General features: G+C 65.0%; 4 protein-coding genes across 14 annotated transcripts; 1 reads left to right on the top strand and 3 right to left on the bottom strand.

Annotated features, from left to right (window-relative positions):
* Window positions 1-606: 606 nt before the first annotated feature.
* Window positions 607-5,861, bottom strand: MDP1 (magnesium dependent phosphatase 1). 4 transcript variants are annotated; one of them, XM_048819775.2, is made up of 6 exons: window positions 5,296-5,843; window positions 4,701-4,761; window positions 3,039-3,149; window positions 2,824-2,926; window positions 980-1,065; window positions 607-750 (listed from the first exon to the last, which is right to left on the bottom strand). In XM_048819775.2, the coding sequence occupies exons 1-6, from the start codon at window positions 5,497-5,499 to the stop codon at window positions 623-625; spliced, it is 693 nt and encodes a 230-aa protein (XP_048675732.2). In that variant the 5' UTR covers window positions 5,500-5,843; the 3' UTR covers window positions 607-622. The 4 variants fall into 4 exon arrangements, with proteins under 4 accessions (XP_048675732.2, XP_048675734.1, XP_074975048.1 ...); XM_048819777.2 differs by having other exon boundaries at window positions 2,824-2,931; window positions 5,296-5,612; XM_075118947.1 differs by lacking the exon at window positions 5,296-5,843 and adding an exon at window positions 5,109-5,278.
* A 440-nt stretch (window positions 5,862-6,301) lies between these two features.
* NEDD8 (NEDD8 ubiquitin like modifier) lies at window positions 6,302-8,668 on the bottom strand. The gene is made up of 4 exons (XM_048819781.2): window positions 8,516-8,668; window positions 8,031-8,078; window positions 7,717-7,799; window positions 6,302-6,618 (listed from the first exon to the last, which is right to left on the bottom strand). The coding sequence occupies exons 1-4, from the start codon at window positions 8,531-8,533 to the stop codon at window positions 6,528-6,530; spliced, it is 240 nt and encodes a 79-aa protein (XP_048675738.1). The 5' UTR covers window positions 8,534-8,668; the 3' UTR covers window positions 6,302-6,527.
* A 416-nt stretch (window positions 8,669-9,084) lies between these two features.
* GMPR2 (guanosine monophosphate reductase 2) lies at window positions 9,085-14,876 on the top strand. Of its 5 annotated transcripts, none has more exons than XM_048819773.2 (10): window positions 9,085-9,100; window positions 9,962-10,212; window positions 10,372-10,491; window positions 11,165-11,248; window positions 11,612-11,785; window positions 12,436-12,517; window positions 12,854-12,960; window positions 13,281-13,323; window positions 13,404-13,563; window positions 14,208-14,876. In XM_048819773.2, exons 2-10 carry the CDS (start codon window positions 10,126-10,128, stop codon window positions 14,395-14,397), a joined length of 1,047 nt encoding a protein of 348 aa, XP_048675730.2. In that variant the 5' UTR covers window positions 9,085-9,100; window positions 9,962-10,125; the 3' UTR covers window positions 14,398-14,876. The 5 variants fall into 5 exon arrangements, with proteins under 5 accessions (XP_048675730.2, XP_048675728.2, XP_074975045.1 ...); XM_048819771.2 differs by having other exon boundaries at window positions 9,092-9,191; XM_075118944.1 differs by lacking the exon at window positions 9,085-9,100 and adding an exon at window positions 9,116-9,187.
* TINF2 (TERF1 interacting nuclear factor 2) lies at window positions 14,811-19,240 on the bottom strand. Of its 4 annotated transcripts, none has more exons than XM_075118940.1 (11): window positions 19,098-19,239; window positions 18,276-18,489; window positions 18,092-18,193; window positions 17,300-17,401; window positions 16,640-16,750; window positions 16,447-16,558; window positions 16,107-16,221; window positions 15,978-16,030; window positions 15,592-15,653; window positions 15,044-15,112; window positions 14,811-14,962 (listed from the first exon to the last, which is right to left on the bottom strand). In XM_075118940.1, the coding sequence occupies exons 1-11, from the start codon at window positions 19,124-19,126 to the stop codon at window positions 14,846-14,848; spliced, it is 1,086 nt and encodes a 361-aa protein (XP_074975041.1). In that variant the 5' UTR covers window positions 19,127-19,239; the 3' UTR covers window positions 14,811-14,845. The 4 variants fall into 4 exon arrangements, with proteins under 4 accessions (XP_074975041.1, XP_074975044.1, XP_074975042.1 ...); XM_075118943.1 differs by having other exon boundaries at window positions 18,387-18,489; XM_075118941.1 differs by lacking the exon at window positions 15,044-15,112.
* Between the last annotated feature and the right edge of the window lies 1 nt (window position 19,241).

Genomic DNA, 19,241 nt, shown 5'->3' with positions numbered 1-19,241 from the left:
CCAAAGTTCAGTACAAGTGGGAAGGATTGGGGCGGGGGGCTCAGCTGCGGGGGTGGGGACATTCAGGGTTCCACCCCAGAGTGGCCGGGCACTGCTGGCAGCAGCAGTAGGTTGATATCTCCCCTCCCCCACAGCATGGGCTGGGCTCGAACCTAGGCGTGTGGTCCAGAGCAGGGCCGGCCCAGGGAGGGACAAGGGGTGGGGGGGGGCGGAGCTGGGCAGGGAGCAGCCCCCGCCCCACAGCCAGCAGCAGTAGGAGGTTATCTCACTTAGCCACACGCACACACGGCAGTAGTAGGTTGTTATCCGTCTCTTATACCCCCCCCATCACCAGCAGTACCAGGTTCTCTCTCTCACACACAGCAGTAGTAGGTTGTTCTCTCTCTCTCTCTCACACACACACACATGCACACACACAGCAGTAGTAGGTTGTTCTCTCTCTCTCTCTCTCACACACGCACATACACACATAGCAGTAGTAGGCTGTTATCAGTCTCGGACACCCCCGTCCCAGCCCCACAGCAGGTTGTTATCACACACTCATGCCTGCAGCTGTAGTAGGCTGTTATCCCCCCCCCCCTCGTGCACACAGAGGGACACAGAGGCTCAGTCACTCTGGAGTTTATTCTGCCCCTTGGGGAGACGCAGTGGGGGGCACCGGTGCGGGGGGGCAGGAGCGAGCGAAGGCCTCCAGCCCCTGGGTGAGGAGCACCTGGGTCATTCCATTGGGGACCAGGACGCAGGTGACACCTGGGGGAGGAGAAGAAGAGAGAGGGGGTGACCCCCACCATTCAGCCCCGCCCCCACCCCTCCATTTGCTCCCCTCCCCCCGCAACATCCCAGTCCCTGACTCCTCCCCCCATTCCCTCCCTGGGCCCTCCCCCAACATTCACCCATGTGGGGCTGGCAGGGAAGTCCTGCCCAGGAGGGCTGGGGGCACCTGGGGGGGCAGAATCTGAGGTCACCCCGCCTTGCCCACCTAGCTTGCTGACATCCCGGATGTTGCGCTCCTCGTCGTCGAAGAACAGCATCTGGGCGAAGGGGACCCCGGTGTCCTGCTGCAGCCTGGGTGGGGGGAGGGGCAGACTCAGGGCTGGCAGTATAAGGGTCCGGGGGGGTTAAGGGTGCAGTGGGGGTTGGGATCTGGGGGGTTACTTGGGGAAGTGGGTGCTCTTCCCCCGAGGCTAGATCTCAGCTGGGGCAGTGGTGTTTAGGGGTGCAGGGGGTACCTGCTGCTTTGGGGACTTGGGGGTACCTGTGGAAGAGGGTGGAGTGGGGATTGGGGGATTTGGAGGCATGGGGGGTGCAGTGGGTACCCATGGAGGTGGGTTTGGCAGGGTTGGGGGTTCAGCGGGTACCCGTGGAAGTGGAGGGATGGGGGTTAGGGGGGTGCAGCACTGTTTGGGGGTGCAGTGGGTACCTGTGAAAGTGGGGGGTGGGGGCTTGCGGGTGCAGTGGGGTTTGGGTGTGCAGCGGGTACCTGTGGAAGTGGAGGGGTGGGGGTTTGGGGGTGCAGTGCTGTTTGGGGGTGCAGCACGTACCTTTGGAAGTGGAGGGGTTTGGGGGTGCAGCGCAATTTGGGGTGCAGCATGTACCTGTGGAAGTGGAGAGGTTTGGGGGTGCAGCAGGGTTTGGGGGTGCAGTGTGTACCCATGGAAGTGGAGGGGTTTGGGGGGTGCAGTGGTGTTTGGGGGTGCAGCGGCTACTTGTGGAAGTGGAGGGGTCTGGGGGTGCAGCGGGGTTTGGGGGTGCAGCAGCTACCTGTGGAAGTGGAGGGGTTTGGGGGGTGCAGCATGGTTTGGGGGTGCAGCATTACCTGTGGAAGGGGAGGGGTTTGGGGGGGCAGCTGGTACCTGTGGAAGTGGAGGGGTTTGGGGGTGCAGCACGGTTTCGGGGTGCAGCAGGTACCTATGGAAGGGGAGGGGTTTGGGGGTGCAGCGGCTACCTGTGGAAGGGGAGGGGTTTGGGGGGGCAGCGGCTACCTGTGGAAGGGGCAGCAGCTACCTGTGGAAGGGGAGGGGTTTGGGGGGGCAGCGGCTACCTGTGGAAGGGGCAGCAGCTACCTGTGGAAGGGGAGGGGTTTGGGAGTGCAGCGCAGTTTGTGGGGGCAGCGGGTACCTGAGGAAGGGGAGGGGTTTGGGGGGGCAGCGGGGTTTGGGGGGGCAGCAGCTACCTGTGGAAGGGGAGGGGTTCAGGGGGGCCGCGGGTACCTGTGGCAGGGGAGGGGTTTGGGGGCCGCGGGTACCTGTGGAAGGGGAGGGGTTGGGGGGGCAGCGGGTACCTGTGGCAGGGGAGGGGTTTGGGGGGGCAGCGGGGTTTGGGGGGGCAGCTACCTGTGGAAGGGGAGGGGTTGGGGGGCCGCGGGTACCTGTGGCAGGGGAGGGGTTTGGGGGGCCGCGGGTACCTGTGGCAGGGGAGGGGTTTGGGGGGGCAGCGGGGTTTGGGGGGGCAGCAGCTACCTGTGGAAGGGGAGGGGTTGGGGGGGCCGCGGGTACCTGTGGCAGGGGAGGGGTTTGGGGGGGCAGCGGGGTTTGGGGGGGGAGCAGCTACCTGTGGAAGGGGAGGGGTTGGGGGGGCAGCGGGTACCTGTGGCAGGGGAGGGGTTTGGGGGGCCGCGGGTACCTGTGGAAGGGGAGGGGTTCGGGGGGGCCGCGGGTACCTGTGGAAGGGGAGGGGTTTGGGGGGGCAGCGGGGTTTGGGGGGGCAGCAGCTACCTGTGGCAGGGGAGGGGTTGGGGGGGCAGCGGGTACCTGTGGCAGGGGAGGGGTTTGGGGGGGCAGCGGGTACCTGTGGAAGGGGAGGGGTTGGGGGGGCCGCGGGTACCTGTGGAAGTGGGCGCTCTTCCCCCCGGGGTAGATCTCCACCCGGTGCAGGAAGCGGTGCAAGCCGAAGAGCTCCAGCAGCTGGGTGGCGCCGCGGGTCTCGCCTGTCCTGGGGGGAGGGGGGTGGTCAGAGGGGCTGGGGTGTCGGGGCGCAGGGGGTGTCGGGGCCGCAGGGGGGCGCAGGGGGGCGCAGGGGGGCGGGGGTCAGACACTCACCGGGAGGCGGCTGCCATGGGGACGCCCAGGCCCTGCAGTCGCTCCAGCACGGCCAGCACCTCGGGGTACAGCTGGACGGGGCGGCCGCGGGCATCCAGCACCGAGCCAGCCCTGGGGGCAGACGGGGTTACCCGACTCCTTGGAGCCCCAGTACCCTCCCCGCTGACCCCCCCGGCCCCCTCTAGCCTCCTCTGATCCCCTCTAGCCCCCCATGGCTCCCGATCCCCTCTAGCCCCTCCCCTCCACCCCCTATGGTCCCTTATAGCCTCCTCTGACCCCCTATAGCCCCTCCCCTCCACCCCCTATGGTCCCTTATAGCCTCCTCTGACCCCCTATAGCCCCTCCCCTCTGACCCCCATAGCCCCCAATCCCCTATAACCTCCCATGGCTCCTGGTCCCCTCCCCTCCCTCCTATGGCTCCTTATAACCTCCTCTGACCCCCATAGCTCCCAATCCCCTGTAGTCCCTCCCCTCTGACCCCCATAGCCCCTGATCCCCCATAACGCCTCTTACCCCCTGTAGTCCCCATAGCCTCTTCTGACCCCCTATAATCCCTTCCCTGACCCCTATAGTCCCCATAGACCACATAACTGCCTCTGACCCCGTATAACCCCTCCCTGGCCACATATATCGCTCCCTTATAGCCCCCGATCCCCTATAGCCCCCATAACCTCCACTGACCCACCATAGCTTCTTCCCCTAGCCTCTCTGAGCCCTATAGCTAGGACCCTACCAGATTCAAGGTGTCACAGACTGTGAAGTCTGGTCTCTCCTGTGCTTTTACTGGGCAGATTTCACGGGGGGGGGGGGGGACTTTTCTCAACCTGGGGGTCCCGACCCTAAAGGGGTTATGGGGGGCAGGGCTGCTGGCCTGGAGTGTCGCCACCAGCAGCAGCACAGATGTCAGGGTGGCAACACCGCAACCCCCCCCAAGAACCGTGTGATCCCCCCCAGCCCCCTCTTGGGTCGGGGCAGGGGACTTTTCTGATTTCAAGATCTAGGATCATGAAACTGACGATTTTTAAAATCCTATGACTATGAAATTGACCCAAATGGACCCTGAATTTGGTAGGGCCCTTCCCTATAGCCACCTCTGACCCCATAGCCCCTCCCCTGACCTCCTATAGCCTCCTCTGACCCCCTATAGCCCCATCCCCCATAGCCCCTCCCCAACCCCCTATCGCCACCTCTGACCCCCATAGCCCCTCCCCTGACCCCCTATAGCCCCATCCCCCATAGCTCCTCCCCTGATCCCATCTCTCTCTCTCCCTTATAGCCTGCTCTGATCCCCATAGTCCCTCCCTGACCCCTTGCATACCTCCCTTATAGCCTCCCTAACCCCCTACAGCCCCCATAACCTCCTCTAACTCCATATACCGCTCCCTCATAGCCTCCCTGACCCCCTATAGGCCCTCTCAGACCTCATATATCACTCCCTTATAGCCCCCCAGACCTGCTTTAGCCCCATAACCTCCTCTGAACTCCATGGCCCCTGACCTCCTATAGCCCCTCCCGTGACCTCCTATATCCCTCCCTTATAGCCCCACAAACCCTATACCCCCATCCATAGCCCGCTGGCCCCTCCCCATCTTACCCCTACACTCCTCCCTCTTAGGCCAACTTCCGTTCCCCCCGCCCCCTCCCCATGTTCCCCTTGCCCACCTGCCCCGCTGGAAGGGGGGGTCCACATGGGTGTCAACCCAGAAGGGCCACAGGGTGTAATCTGTAACAAGAAAGGAGGGGCGTCACCCTCCATGGAGACCCCCATCACCAGGACCCGAACCCAGGGCTGTGGGGAGACCCCACCTAGCAACTGCCCCACTGGGGGGTGCCCCACACTACCCCCCCCCCAGGATCCCAGCCCAGTCTCTGGAGACACAGACCCCATAACCCCCTGGTGACCCCCACCCAGATCTCCCCAAACCCTCCAGTCACACCCCCCCCACACTGCCCCAAACTCACCCAGAGCTAGGACCCAAAGGCAGGGCGCGGGGAGACCCCCCCCCGAAACCTCCCCTCTGCCCCTCCAGCATGCCAGCCAGAGTCGGGGGACACGTGTAACCCACACACCTCCTGGGGGTGGTGCTCTGTCCCGTCTGATGGCACTGAGACCACTAGAGAGAGTGAAATGGGTCTGCCACAGCCTTAGCTAACAGGCAGTTGGCTTTTAGCTCATGCAAGAAGCTCCAGAGGTCCCCGGTTCGATTCCCCTCGCCGGTGCTACACAGGGACTCCCCACCCTGTACCTCAAACTCACCCAGGTCAAACACAACCAGCCCAGGGAGGTGGCACATCGGGTCCCCTTTGTCGGGGGGAGGGTAACAGAGAGATGGGGGGTGTCTGGGGGCTGGAGAGAGGGACAGACGGGGAGCAGGGGGAGCGTCTGGGCTGGATGGGGCAGACCCGGCTGATCGCTGGAGTGGGCCGGGCTGTGCCAGCTGGGCATCACGTGTTGGGCCATAGAGACTCAGGCTAGACAGGCTGCTCTGCAGTTAACCCCGCCCGTGCCAGGGCACAGAGCTAAAGAGCCCAGTGCAGAGACTCACCCCAGAGCCAGCTGCAGCTCAGTGCCAGGCAAGGGGTCCCCATGTAACCAGCCCCCCCACACCACCCCAGAGCCAGCTGCAGCTCAGCAACCTGCAAGGGGGTCACCATGTAACTGGCTCCTGCGCCCCACCCCAGAGTCAGCTGTATGTCAGGGCCGGGTGAGGGGTCCCCACAGGAGTGAGGGAAGCTCCGTAACAGAGGAGGGGGCCCACCGGTGCCCAAACCACGGCCCAGCCCTACCTCTCCGCCCCGTCTCTTCGCTGCAAGTCCTTGGCTCCCGCTCACTCCTCCTCGCCCCCTCCACCCCGGCTTGCCCTTACGCTGGTAAAAAGTGGGTGGTCCATGGCCCCCTGACTGCACCTCTTCTGGCACGCTGGGTCCCTGTATACCAGCCCTTCCGCCCACCCGAGACGGGCCCCCTCTCAGTGGGGCTCACTATATAACCAGCCCCTCCCCCCTCGGAGGGGGCCACGTCTCAGCGCCAGGTCCCCAAATACCAGCACCCGTACCCCACATGAGCAGCTGCATCTCAATGCTGGGCAAGGGGACCCCATATAACCAGCTCCCCCCAGAGGGGCCAGGCCATGTCTCAGCATCGGGTGAGGGGTCTCCCTGTAAGCAGCCCCCCAAACCTCCTCTCAGTGCCAGGCAAGTGGCCCCCCCTCTAACCAGCCCCACCTCTCCACCCCAGAAGCAGCTGCATCTCCACACCCTGCTGCACTGAGACACCTTTATTAACACTCAGCGATCCAAACACAAGGAACAAGACACCAACGGGGACCCCCGAGCGCTGGCCACTGCTACAACCACGCCACCCCAGCCCCCCACGGACGGCCACCCACACTGAGAGTCCATGGGGGAGGGGGAAGCAGCCATCCGGACAGTGCTAGCAGAGCAGGGGGTGCTTGTGGGGGGCTCTGTCGCTCCAGTAGGGGGGTCCCATCACCGTAGCTGCCCCCCCCGCAGAGCCAAGACCAGGTGGAGGACGGAGCCACCCTGGATCTTGTAGTCGGCTGCAGTCTTCTCGTCGTTCCTGCAGGGCAGATGGAGGGACACACAGACAGAGGGGGCATGAGCCGGGCATAGCCACCACACAGCTGCCAGCCATGGGGGTGGGGCCAGGACTCTGGGGTTCCATCCCTGGCTGTGGGAGGGGAGTGGGGTCTAGTGGTTAGAGGGGGCGGGGGCTGGGAGCCAGGACTCCTGGGTTCTACCTCAGGGGAGTGGGGGCTAGTGGGTTAAAGGCGGTGGCCCTAACAGCCCTTAATGCCAGCTGGCAAAGGGCACCCCCCTCCCCGTAGTGTGAACATTCAGCCCAACAGCCTCTAGTCAGGTGCCCTGTAACCCCTGGCAACCCGAGAGCCGTGGCATGGTGCAGGCCCTGAACACACCGTTCCTCACAGGTGCTGCCAACATGTCCCGGGAGCAGCAGGCCACTGAGCTGGCCCCGGCAGCAGGAACGGGGATTTTACCTGCCTGAGCGTGGACATATTCGTCCATGCCATGCAAAGCAATGGTGCCCATCGCCCAGCAGAGGCGGCAGCCGGCCCAGCGCCCATGGGGATATCTGGCAAAGTGTCCCTGGGGTATCCAAATGGGGGAGACCCTCTGCCGGCGTGCCAGGAGCTGGCCATGCCAACAGCTTGATGGCTAGGAAAAGCTGGTCCGTGCCCCTAGAACCGGCTCTGCACAGAGGGTGCATCCTCAGTGGGGCCAACCTCCTGCTGTGGCCTCCGTCTCTCTCTGCCGGGAGATCCCACTGGGGGGGGTCTGAGAGATGGGCAGCACCTGCCAGGGAGGGGCAGAGCCTGGAGGAGTTGGCAGGGGAGGTGGGCAGGTTGTCATCGGCCACCCAGTTTAAGCACCAGCAAAGCTGCTGCTGCTGGGGGAGGCTGGGAGCCAGGATGCCTGGGTTCTGTTCCAAGCTCTGGGAGGGGAGTGGGGTCTAGTGGTTAGAGCACAGGGGGCTAGGAGCCAGATCGCCTGGATTCTATCCCATAATGCGCTAGGGAACGTTCTGCTGGCAGTGGGAGCAGAACCTATCCCACAAAGCACCAGAGGTTGCTACACTTCAGATATCCCAGAACGGCCCTGGGCTGCATCGACCATCGCGCCCCTCCCCCCCACTCACATCTGCTTGCCGCTATAGATGAGACGCTGCTGCTGGGGTGGGATCCCCTCCTTCTCCTCCACACGCTCCTTTATCCGCTCCACCTGGGGTATGAGAGAGAGGTGAAAGCCTGGAGAACTCCCCCCCAACCCCGAATAACTCCCTGCCCCAGGGGCTTCTGGGACAGAGAGGACAGGACCAAGGTCCGGATCCCAGGAGAGTGGGGAAGGGATGGAGGGGGCGGGTCTGAATGCTGGATCCCAGGAGAATGGGATGGGGGAAGGGTCTCCAGAAGGGCAGGGTCTCCCCCAGCCCCACCTCCTCAGGACAGGTACCTTGTCTGTGGGCTCAATGTCGATCTCGATCTCCTTCCCGGTCAGCGTCTGGAAGCAGCAGGGGAAGCCTCGGTTAGCAGCAGCTCCCCTGGGATTCCCCCATGCACAGGAGCCGGGCTGTGCCCACGCTCCCTGCCCCTCTATCCCATGGTGCGCCAGAGCAGAGAGACGTACTGCAAGCTTCTCCCACAATGCCCTTGGGGCCCGGCTTTCCCATCATGCACTGGGGCACCAACTCTTGCTCACTTGCTCTGCCCCCCCATGCAATCCCCTGAGACCCCCCCTTCACCCATCATGCACCAGGGCAGAGGCACCCCTGGCCCCCAAGGCACTGGGGGGTCACACGCTGCTGTCAGCCTGTTCTCCCAGCATGCACCAGGGCAGGGAGTGGGCAGCACCTATCCCAGGATGCTCTGGGGCAGCAACTCTTGCTCACCCGCCGCCCCCGTTTCCCAGCAGCCCCCGCGCCAGGGTCCCCCGCTCACCTTCACTTTGATCAGCATCGTGGCCCGGCAACTCCTCACCTCTGACCCGGAACCAGAACCGAACCCCCGCCGTTCGGAGGCTTTTACCCAGCAGACTCCGCGCGCGCGGCCCTCTCCCTGACGTCACTTCCTCCACCTTTCCAGCCCAACCCCGCGGGGCACGACGGGAGCTGTGGTCCCCTCAGCCCCGCCCCCAGTTCAGAACAAGGCAAGAGACTACAGCTCCCATGGGGCAACGCAGAGGCTGGGGGCGGGACTAGGGGCGATCCCTGAGCCCAGTGCATGATGGGAATTGTAGTCCTCGCACAGCTGTTACCCCTTGAGCACGACCAGGGACTGGACTACATTTCCCATGGGGCAAAGCGGCTCGGCAGGACTAAGAGCGCGGGAGGTGCAAAGGAGCATGATAAATAAAACACCCCCCAGCCTTCGCGGTGCATGATGGGAGTTGTAGTCTGCTCACACCCACTAGTCTTTCAGAACGGCAAGGGGCCGGACTGCATTTCCCATGAGGCGCCCGCGCACACAAAATGGCTGCCCAGCCTCACGGGAGATGTAGTCCCGCCGGCCGCCCACGCCCCTCCCGTAAGGCACCGCGCGCGGCAGCGGCCTGGGCAAGGGGCGGGGCGCTGGAGGAACCGTTGGCTGCGGAGCGGTCGATCGTTCCGGGGCGCTGGTAGCCACCACCGGAAGTGGAGGGGGAGGGGCGCACCGGAAGTGGGGCCCGCACCGGCCCACCTATGGGCCCCCCACAAAATTAACTCCGCGTTGCCGGTCTGGGTTCCAGGCCTGCCGCAGAGTGGGGTGGCGGGCAGGGGTGTTGACACAGGGTTGGCGTTGGTCATGCCGGCCCTTTAAGGGGTGGCCTGGCGGGGGTGGTGTTGGGGTCAGCGCCCAGGCTCAGCCCCCAATGGCGAGATGGGCTGGGCCAGGTTGAGACACTGGTGAGGGGGTCAGCGGTTACCAGGGAGACACAGTTTGCACTGCAGGAAGGAGGCTGTGATGGGGTCAGAGGTCATGGCGGTATCTGAATCAGCGTTCCAAAGGGGTCAGAGGTCACAGGTGGAAGGCCACAACATGGAGGTTACACCCTGGTCAGGGGTTTCCGTGGGAGCTGAGATTATGAAGGGGACAGAAGTCGTGAACTAGATGGGGGTCACCGGGGGGCCAGAGATCCAGTGGGGGTCGGCTGTTGAGGCAGAACTGTCGTTAGCAGTGGTGTCGGAAGTCATGCCGGGGTCAGAGGTTGTGGTGGGGATAAGGACCCAGAATTGGGACTGTTAGACTTGACCTCACTCTGGGATCTCTGGCAACTTGCCCTCCAGCGCATTGAGCCAGAACCCACCACGCACGAGACCCACGGGGAGTCGCCTCAGGTGAGGCCATCAGATCTGGGGGTTTGTTGTCTTATCATTAGCCAGTCACCCTTCTGCCTTTCTGCTTCAGAGCGCTGCACTGGATTCATGATGGACGCCTGGTTGCTGAGCCTCACGCCCCAGTAAGGCACTTAGGGTAGGGTGCCAGGGCTGGAGTGGGGTCCCCTGGGGCCTCTGGGATTGTGGAGGAGTCTCCCCAGCCTGTCCTGAGCCACAGACTCTGCCTCCCCGACCATGCCGCACATCGATAACAACATCAAACTGGGCTTCAAGGACGTCTTGCTGAGACCCAAGCGCAGCACCCTGAAATCCCGGAGCGAGGTGAGTGCCCCAGCCCGGCTCTCGCTCTGCTAGGAGTCCCCAGGCCTTCCTGGGGGGAGACCCACAGCCTATCCCTGAGTGGCTGGGGGCAGATATGGTACACCTTTAGGGTTCTTCCTCTGGGTGCCCTGCTAGTGCCTCTCTCCCTCTCTGGCATAGGTGGATCTCCTCCGATCGTTCACCTTCCGCAATTCGCACCAGAAGTATAGTGGGATCCCCATCATCGCCGCCAATATGGACACTGTGGGCACCTTCGAGATGGCCAAAGCCCTTTGCCAGGTACCTGACCCAGGGATCCCCCAGCCATCTCCTGTAGCAGCAGCATCACTGATTCCCCAGCTAATCAGCAAAGAGGATCCACACACCCCCATGTGTTCTTCTTCCCAGCCAATCAGCACTGGGGATCTCCCCCCCCAACCAACCCTGGGGCAAGTCATACACCATGTGATTAACTGCCGCAGCCATTCAGCATCAGGGGTCCCCTCTCCTCCCTGCAGGACTGTAGCAGCATTATAAGCCATGTGATTGACTTCCCAGCCAATCAGCATTAGGGATCCCCCCCTCAAGGCTGAAGCAGCACTGTAAACCACCTGATTAAGTGCACAGCCAATCAACAATCAGGGTGTCCCCTGGAATCTTCCACTATACGAAGGGGAGTTCATGACTATGATTTTGGGCTGTTCCATTATAGTAGGGGGGGAATATTCTCACCTGCTGGTGGGCTGTTCCATTATAGCAAGGGGAAGAATTTTCTTTTCTCTGTTCCATTATATCTTCTTGGTGGGTTGTTCCATTACATGGGGTGGAAGGATATCTCTGTTCCTGGTTGGCAATTCCATTTGGGTGTGGGGGGGATCTTTTCTCTTGGTGGATTATTCCATTATGATGGGATGTCGGGGTGAGGGTGTCCCTCTGCTCAGTGTCACACCCCTATATCCTCCTCTCTCCCCAGTTCTCACTCTTTACTGCCATCCACAAGCACTACAAGGTGGAGGAGTGGAAGGAGTTTGCTGCCCGGGAGCCCGATTGCCTGCAGGTGCATGGGGTGTGGGGGGGTGTTGGCCCCACCCCCACCCCCCCAACTACCTCCAGGGGAATCAACCCTGATGCTGTCCTGGGAGCCATCCTAGCCCCCGGTTTCCCCCAACTGCCCTAGGGCCGTCTCCTGCCCTATGGGGAGCCATCCCATCCCCTCCCCACTCCCTCCTTATTGCCTCGGGGGGATGTTCTCTCCCCAGAAAACAATCCCAGTACCCCACTGCCAGGGAGTCCCCTTCCCCCACGGATCACCCCACTCTCCCCGTATTGCCCCAGGAAGCCATCCCAACTCCCTCCTCCCCAGATCTTACCCCTGGAGGTCTCTGTCTCGGAGTGTCCTCACATCAGTGTCTCTCTCCAGCACGTGGCGGCTAGTTCAGGCACCAGCCCCTCAGACTTGGAGCAGCTGGAGAAGATCCTGGAGGCCCTACCCCAGGTGCGCTACATCTGCCTAGACGTGGCCAACGGCTACTCGGAGCACTTTGTCCAGTTCCTGCGGGACGTGCGCAAACGCTTCCCCGACCACACCATCATGGTACGCACCGCCTCACCCCCGTCAGTCACACAATCATGGTTGGTACTGCCCCACCCCCACCAGTACCACCATCCTGGTACGTGTCTCTCCCACCCGTCAGTCATACAATCATGGAACGTACCACCCCACCCCCACCAGTCATATAATCATGGTATGTACTGCCCCACCCCTGCCAGTACCACCATCATGGTACGTACTGCCCCACCCTTGCCAGTACCACTATCATGGTATGTACCACCTTCTCCCCTGCCACCCATACAATCATGGTATGTACCGCCCCACCCCCATCAGTCATACAGTGATAGTACGTACCAGCCCAGCCTGCTTACCACCATCATTGTACGTACTGCCCTCTCCCCCACCAATTGCATCATTGTGGTACGTACCGCCCCATCCCTTCCAGTCACAACATGGTAGTACATACTGCCCCCAGCTGGTACCACCGTCATGGTATGTACCCCTTGTCAATCACACCATTGCCCCCGCCCCCCCGACCACCACCACCACTATGGTACATACTCCCCTGTCAGTCACATCATGGTATGAACCCCACCCCTGGTATGTACAGCCCTCCCCACCATGATGGTACGTTCCACTGCCCCCCACCCCAGGGCATGTGGGGACTTGAGGGCTCCCTGCTCTCCCTGCAGGCCGGGAACGTAGTGACAGGGGAGATGGTGGAGGAGCTGATCCTCTCTGGCGCCGACATCATCAAAGTGGGCATTGGACCAGGTGACTGGACCGGGGCGGGGCTAAAACCTGGGGGGCTGGACCATCTCAGCATGATGCGGGGGATACACACCCCCCCCCGGGGGGGGGCTGGGCTATCTCAGCGTGATGGGGGGATACACACCCAGGGGGGTGGGAGGGCTGGACCATCTCAGCATGATGGGGGGTATGGGGGGATATACCCCCTGCAGGGGGTTGGACTATCTCAGCAGGGTGAGGGGGATACACACACTCCAGGGGATGGAGGGAACCGGACCATCTCAGCAGGATGGGGGATCGCCCATTATGGGGTGCTCTCGCCCACTGGTGGGCACTGATGCCCATCCCTGCTGTGTCAAGGTTCGGTCTGTACCACTCGGAAGAAGACAGGGGTGGGGTACCCCCAGCTGAGCGCTGTTCTGGAATGTGCCGATGCAGCCCATGGCCTCAACGGGCACATCATCTCGGTGAGCAGCACCAGATGGCTGGGTTCTATCCAGCGAGGGGAGGGGAGGGGAGGGGAGGGGAGGGGGGCCAGTGGTTAGAGCAGGGGACTGGGAGCCAGGGCTCCTGGGTTCTATCCGGTGAGGGGAGGCGGGGACCAGTGGTTAGAGCAGGGGACTGGGAGCCAGGACTCCTGGGTTCTATCCGGCTCTGGGAGGGGAGTGGGGTCCAGTGGTTAGAGCAGGGAGGCTGGGAGCCAGGTCTCCTGTGTTCCATGGCTGGCCTGAGCAGGGGAGTGCCTCAGTTTCCCCTCCTGATTGCTCTCTCTGTCTCTCTCCCCTAGGATGGGGGCTGCAGTTGCCCGGGGGATGTGGCTAAGGCGTTTGGTAAGTGCAGCCCACCTCCCACCTTGGGTTGAGCGAGCTGGGGGTCCTGTTTCCTCACTAGCCCCCTCTTGTGGTTGCAGGTGCCGGCGCAGACTTTGTCATGCTAGGGGGGATGCTGGCAGGACACACGGAGTCAGGGGGGGAGCTGATCGAGAGGGGGGGCAAGAAATACAAACTCTTCTATGGGATGAGCTCCGACGTGGCCATGAAGAAATATGCTGGGGGAGTGGCAGAGTACAGGTATGGACCAGGCTCGCTCTGCAGGGGGCGCTGTGAGAGTGGGGCAGGGCCTGTGTGGGGAGGGCAGGGATCGCCCCAGGGGGTACTATCCCCCTGGCAGGAGTGGCAGGAGGTGGAGGTGGGACAGGCTGGGCTCTTCCCGGGAAGTGCTTTGGGGATGGGCTCTCCTCCTGAGGGGTGCCGTAGGGCTCTCTTTCTCTCCCCCGCAGGACGTTGGAGGGCGCTGTGGGGCAGGCTGGGCTCTCTCCCGGGGGGCGCCTGGGGGCCCTCATGCTCTCCTCCTAAGGGGCGCTGTGGGGCTCTCACTCTCCCCCGCAGGGCGTCGGAGGGCTGGGCGGTGGAGGTGCCGTTCCGGGGTGCTGGGGGGCGCCTGGGGGCTCTCATGCTCTCCTCCTGGGTGGCGCCTGGGGGCTCTCATGCTCTCCTCCTGAGGGGCGCCGTGGGGCTCTCACACTCTCCCCCGCAGGGCGTCGGAGGGCGGGGTGGGGGAGGCCGGGCGGCTCTCATGCTCTCCTCCTGAGGGGCGCCGTGGGGCTCTCACACTCTCCCCCGCAGGGCGTCGGAGGGCGGGGTGGGGGAGGCCGGGCGGCTCTCATGCTCTCCTCCTGAGGGGCGCCGTGGGGCTCTCACACTCTCCCCCGCAGGGCGTCGGAGGGCCGGGCGGTGGAGGTGCCGTTCCGGGGCGCCGTGGGGCACACGCTGCGGGACATGCTGGGTGGGCTCCGCTCCACCTGCACCTACGTGGGCGCCGCGAAGCTGAAGGAGCTGAGCCGCCGAACCACCTTCATCCGCGTCACCCCTCAGGGGCCCCCCCTATTCGGGGCAGGGGATTAGGGGCCCCCAGCACACCCCAGCTCCAGGGGATCAGGGCCCCATAATGAACCCCAACTTCGAGGGTCAGGCCCCACCCTGAGGAGTTTTGCCTATTAATCCCCCTCTTTGAGGGGCTGAGGCCCAGCCACGAGGAAGCCCCTGCCCTGGGCACCCCAATATTTCCCTCCTGAAAGCATGGGAGCAGCAGTGCTCAGCCCTGCCCCCCCAGGATGGAGGGGACAGAGCCCAGGGCTCTTCGAATTTTCCCCGATCATTCTATTCCCCGGAGCAGCCCGACGTTAAGGGGGGCAGAAGGGACCCCTAATTCCCTCCCCGTCTCCTCCCGGGGACCCATCCCCCCAAAGGTCATCTCCCCCTGCTCCGCCAGAGGTGGGCTATGGGGCACCCCCCAAATGAAGGAGACCGAGGCGGGGGACCGGGCTGAATCATGTGCCATATTTATTTGGTGTCACCAATAAGAGGCTTTGTGGGGCACCCTCCGGAGGCTGACGCATCTGTGCCGTGGGGTGGGGGAGCTGCCCCCCCTAGAGGGGGCAGGGTCCCGGGAGCGCAGCAGCCAGGGCACCTGCAGAGAGAGAGAGGGAGAGTGGGTGAGGGGGGGCGCAGGAGCGCCCCTTGTCCCCAGGGCACACGGAGGGTCACTCACCTGCTGGGGGTCCAGGTGGTCGGAGAAAGTGGGGATCAGGGTGTTGTGCCGCGTGCGCTGGTAGCTGGCCTGGGGGTGACGGGGGCATGTGTGAGTGATGGAGTCTGAGCAGGCCCCCCAAGGAACCCCTGAACCCCAGCCTGAGAGCCAGGCCCCCCGCCTAACCCCTGAACCTCAGCCTGAGAGCCTGCGCCCTCAAGTTACCCCTGAACCCCAGTGTGAGAGCCTGGCCCCCTGAGTGACTCCAGAAGCCCCCTGAAAGCCAGACACCCCACATGACCCCTGAACCCCCCTGAGTGACCATTGAAGCCCCCTGAGACCCTGGCCCCCCCGAGTGACCCCTGAACCCCAGTGTGAGAGCCTGGCCCCCTGAGAGCCAGGCACCCCACATGACCCCTGAACCCCCCTTAGTGACCACTGAAGCCCCCTGAAAGCCCCCTGACCACCCCCAAGCTCCAACTGCCCCCCTTGAGCCCCCAGACCCCCAAGCCGCTCTGCACTAGCCTGAGCCCTGGCAGTGTCTCGTGCCCCCCCACCCCCCCGCTCACCTTCCTGCGGGGGCAGCAGCTCTCCTCCTCTTCCGACTCCCACACGATGTCCCTGCTTGTGTCTGGAGGGAGCAGGGGGTTACACATGGGGCCCCGGACGCCTGGGTTCAACCCATCCTCAGTCTTGCAGGGGTGCGTGGGAATGGGGACACATGTGCACCCCCCCCAGGGTTCACCACGACACACCCAGGCTCCTGGTTCCTCCTGGCATGGGGGTGGGGACATACACACGGACTCCTGGGTTCACCACTGGCCCCTGCTCCTGTGGGGGCGGGGGGAAAAGGCCAGGGAATGACAACCCGGGGTTCCTCCCTGTCCTGGTCCCTGCGTTGGGGGACCCCACCCGGCCGCCTGGGTTCCCCCCTTTCCGAGCGGCTGATACCTACCCAGGTCCTGCTCTCCGGGCGGCTGGCAGTGCAGGCCAAGGTCGGGGGGCAGCCTGGGGGGAGAGAGGGGTGGGGGTGAGCAGGGCGGAAGGTGAGAGGGGACAGGGAGCGGGGAGGAGACAGACTCACTCTTCCTGCGTGGGCGCCGCCCCCTCTTGGCTCTGCCTCTGGTGGGACCCCGGCGTCCTGGGCAGTGGCTGCTCCGCCCCCGGCTGGGGCAGGGAGGGCGTGCTGGTCACCACGCCTGGGGGGGGAGAAGGGAAGTGGGTGGAGCCTGGGATGAGTTCTGCCCCCCCATGTCTTGCCCCATGAGTCCTGCCCCACCCCCAGGCGCTCCCACCCAGCCACATGCCACACCCCTAAGTGCTCCCACCCACGCGCCCCGCCCCCTAAACACTCCCACCCAGCCACCTGCCCCACCCCCAGGCACTCCCATCCACCCGCGTGCCCCCTCCAAAGCCCCGCCTACCCGTGGGCTGGTGGTGGCCCATGTCGGTGAGGTACTGGGCCAGGACGCCGAGCTGTGGGGGGCGCTGGGGGGACCCAGCCAGGGGGCACTCGCTCCAGGCAACCTCCTGCAGCTGAGGGGAGGGGGGATTAGAGTGTGGGATCCAGAACTGACCCCCGCTTCCTTCCCGCTCCCCCCCATTCCCTCCTCATACCTGCTGGAGCTGGGGCGGGGACAGGGAGCTCTCCAGGCGCACCAGATACTCGTAGAGCAGCCCCTCCAGCCCCCCCAGGAAGGGCTCCCCGTATTCGGCCTCCAGCTGTTCCTGCCGCGAGAGCACAGATGTCAGCGTGCGGACCCCCCAACACCATGTGCCCTGGGCACAGCCCCCCAGCTCTCTGTGCCCCCCATGTGGCATGCAGCACAGCCCCGGCCCCTTTGGGCCCCCCCAATCCTGTGTGCCCCCTGGCATAGACCCCCAACTCTCTGAGCCCTCCAACCCCCTCACACAGCTCCTTGTGCTCCCAACCTCCTGTGCCCCCCTGGCACAGTCCCCTGTGTGCTCCCTAACCCCATGTGCTCCCTAGCACAGCCCCCCAGCTGTGTGCCCCCAACCCCCTGACGTAGCCCCCCAGCTCCCTGCGCCCACATCCTCTGGCACAGCCCCCCCAAGCTGCTACACCCCTGGTGCAGCCCCTCAACTCCCTGTGCCCCCCAACCTCCTGCACTCCAGAATAGCCCCCCATGTCTCCAACCCTCTGCGCTCCCCAGCACAGCCCACCAGCGCCCCCAACACACCCACCTTGCAGCACCCCAATTCCTCACCCCCTTTATCCTCCAGAGCCCCTGCAGGCCACGCCCCATCCCAGCTCACCTCCACGTAGGTCTCCCGACGCTGCCGGTCGCTCAGCAGCCCCAGCACCAGCTCCCGGAAGGTCTCCTGGGCTTCTCCCACCAGGCGTAGGTCCCGGGGGGTCTGGGCGGGGGGCAGCAGATGTGAGGCCCTGGGTCCAAGCAGCTGCTGAAATGCAGCCACCTGTAGGGTGCAGCGTGGTGCCCAGCAGCAACACGGCACGGGAACCAGCCACCCCACCCACAGCGCCCCCTACTGCCACACAGGGCCAGCTCTAATTGCCAGGGGAGAGCGCTCCCTGCCTGCAGCACAGCGCCCCCTAGCGCCAGCACTGAGTGTGGGGAGAGAGCGCCCCACTGAGCCGCCCCCCCGCAGCACAGCGCCCCCTAGCGCCAGCACTGAGTGTGGGGGGACAGCGCCCCACTGAGGCCCCCCTCCCCGCAGCACAGCGCCCCCTAGCGCCAGCACTGAGTGTGGGGGGAGAGCGCCCCACTGAGCCCCCCCCTCCCCGCAGCACAGCGCCCCCTAGCACCAGCACTGAGTGTGGGGGGAGAGCGCCCCACTGAGCCCCCCCCTCCCCGCAGCACAGCGCCCCCTAGCGCCATGCTGGGGCCAGGTCTGACGGGCAGGGAAGAGCGCCCCCTGCTGATCCCCGGGCCCCGCTCCCCGCAGCACAGCGCCCGCTGGGGCCAGGTCTGACGGGCAGGGAAGAGCGCCCCCTGCTGATCCCCGGGCCTCGCTCCCTGCTGCGCGGCGCCCCCTAGTGCCCCGTGGTGCCCCGGGAGCCGTCCCCCGCTGCAGGGCGGCACTCACGGCCAGTGGGTGGCGCTGGTGCTCGCCCTCGGGGAAGTAGGTGTCCACGGCCTGGTAGATCTTCCCGTCCGGCTGCTCCTCCTGCAGCATCCCCATGATCACCTGCGGGGGAGCAGAGCACACTGGGCTAGCGGCCGGAGCTGGGGGGGAGGCGGGGGGGGCGGGGACAGCGGCCCCCCCTTACCGCAGCCTGCAGGCCCAGGCGCAGCCGGGCGTAGTGGCGGAAGCAGACGATGTCGGGGGCCGCCTGCCCCACGGCCTCCAGCAGCCCCAGCACCCGCGGAAAGTCGCGCACCTGCCGCGCCCGCACCACTTGCCAGGCGGCCGCCGCGGCCAGCCGCAGGGGGGCGCAGGGGTCCTGGCGGGGGGGGGCCGGCGCGCTGCCCCCCGCCACCCACCTGGGGGGAGAGACAGGAAAGGGGGGGGTCAGAGTGTCTCCTGCCCCGCACCTCCAGGCCCCTCCCCGCCCCACCTCCATCCCTATTGCCCCGCCCCTCCTCTGCAGCGTCTCTCTCTAGCCCCTCCCCTGCCCCAGCTCCAGCCCCACTGCCCTGCCCCCTTTCTCGCCCCGCCCCCTCCATCTCCATTGCCCCGCCCCTTCTCTACCCCGCCTCTCTCTAGCCCCTCCCCCGCCCCACCTCCAGCCCCACTGCCCCGCCCCCTCTCTAGCCCCACCCCCTCCCCACCTCCATCTCTATTGCCCCGCCCCTTCTCTACCCCGCCTCTCTCTAGCCCCACCCCCTCCCCACCTCCAGGCCCCTAGCCCCGCCCTGCCCCCTCTCTAGCTCCTCCCTCGCCCCATCTCCATCCCTATTGCCCCGCCCCTCCTCTAGCCCCGCCCCACCTCCAGCCTCTGGACACGCCCTACTCTACCCCGCTTCTCTCTAGCCCCTCCCCGCCCCAGTGCCTCGCCCCCTCTCTTGCCCCGCCCCCTGCCCCGCTTCCAGCGCCGGCCCCGCCCCTCGTGTCCCCGTCCCCGGACCCTCTTGCTCCCACCGCCGCCCACCCGTTTTCTCCCACGTCACTTCCGGCCATGGCTGGCCCCGGCCCGGGCCGCTGGCGGCTCTTCCTGGCCCGCGCCGCTCGCACCGACCGCCGTCGGGCCAGTCTCCCCACGTCACTTCCGGGTCGGGTTGCGCGAGTCGGGGCC

This window comes from Caretta caretta, chromosome 13 (genome assembly GCF_965140235.1).
Source record: "Caretta caretta isolate rCarCar2 chromosome 13, rCarCar1.hap1, whole genome shotgun sequence".
Classification (NCBI taxonomy): domain Eukaryota; kingdom Metazoa; phylum Chordata; order Testudines; family Cheloniidae; genus Caretta; species Caretta caretta.
The sequence above is the reverse complement of the archived record's forward strand: the minus strand, read 5'-3'. Positions and strand labels throughout refer to the sequence as shown.

What these genes read in the sequence shown, in the direction of transcription:
- GMPR2 (XM_048819773.2), top strand. Translation starts at nt 10,126, where the DNA reads ATGCCGCACATCGATAACAACATCAAACTGGGCTTCAAGGACGTCTTG. An exon ending in GGGAGCCCGATTGCCTGCAG is followed by an intron (nt 11,249 to 11,611) that starts GTGCATGGGGTG and finishes GTCTCTCTCCAG; the next exon opens with CACGTGGCGGCTAGTTCAGG. An exon ending in TCCCCGACCACACCATCATG is followed by an intron (nt 11,786 to 12,435) that starts GTACGCACCGCC and finishes CTCTCCCTGCAG; the next exon opens with GCCGGGAACGTAGTGACAGG.
- MDP1 (XM_048819775.2), bottom strand. Translation starts at nt 5,499, where the DNA reads ATGGCCCAACACGTGATGCCCAGCTGGCACAGCCCGGCCCACTCCAGC. An exon ending in GCTGGTTGTGTTTGACCTGG is followed by an intron (nt 4,762 to 5,295) that starts GTGAGTTTGAGG and finishes TTCTTGTTACAG; the next exon opens with ATTACACCCTGTGGCCCTTC. An exon ending in AAGAGCGCCCACTTCCACAG is followed by an intron (nt 1,066 to 2,823) that starts GTACCCGCGGCC and finishes CCCCCCACCCAG; the next exon opens with GCTGCAGCAGGACACCGGGG.
- TINF2 (XM_075118940.1), bottom strand. Translation starts at nt 19,126, where the DNA reads ATGGCCGGAAGTGACGTGGGAGAAAACGG. An exon ending in CCCCGCCCCAGCTCCAGCAG is followed by an intron (nt 16,559 to 16,639) that starts GTATGAGGAGGG and finishes CCCTCCCCTCAG; the next exon opens with CTGCAGGAGGTTGCCTGGAG. An exon ending in GCCCGGAGAGCAGGACCTGG is followed by an intron (nt 15,654 to 15,977) that starts GTAGGTATCAGC and finishes TGCTCCCTCCAG; the next exon opens with ACACAAGCAGGGACATCGTG.
- NEDD8 (XM_048819781.2), bottom strand. An exon ending in ACATTGAGCCCACAGACAAG is followed by an intron (nt 7,800 to 8,030) that starts GTACCTGTCCTG and finishes CTCATACCCCAG; the next exon opens with GTGGAGCGGATAAAGGAGCG. An exon ending in ATCTATAGCGGCAAGCAGAT is followed by an intron (nt 6,619 to 7,716) that starts GTGAGTGGGGGG and finishes TCTGCCCTGCAG; the next exon opens with GAACGACGAGAAGACTGCAG.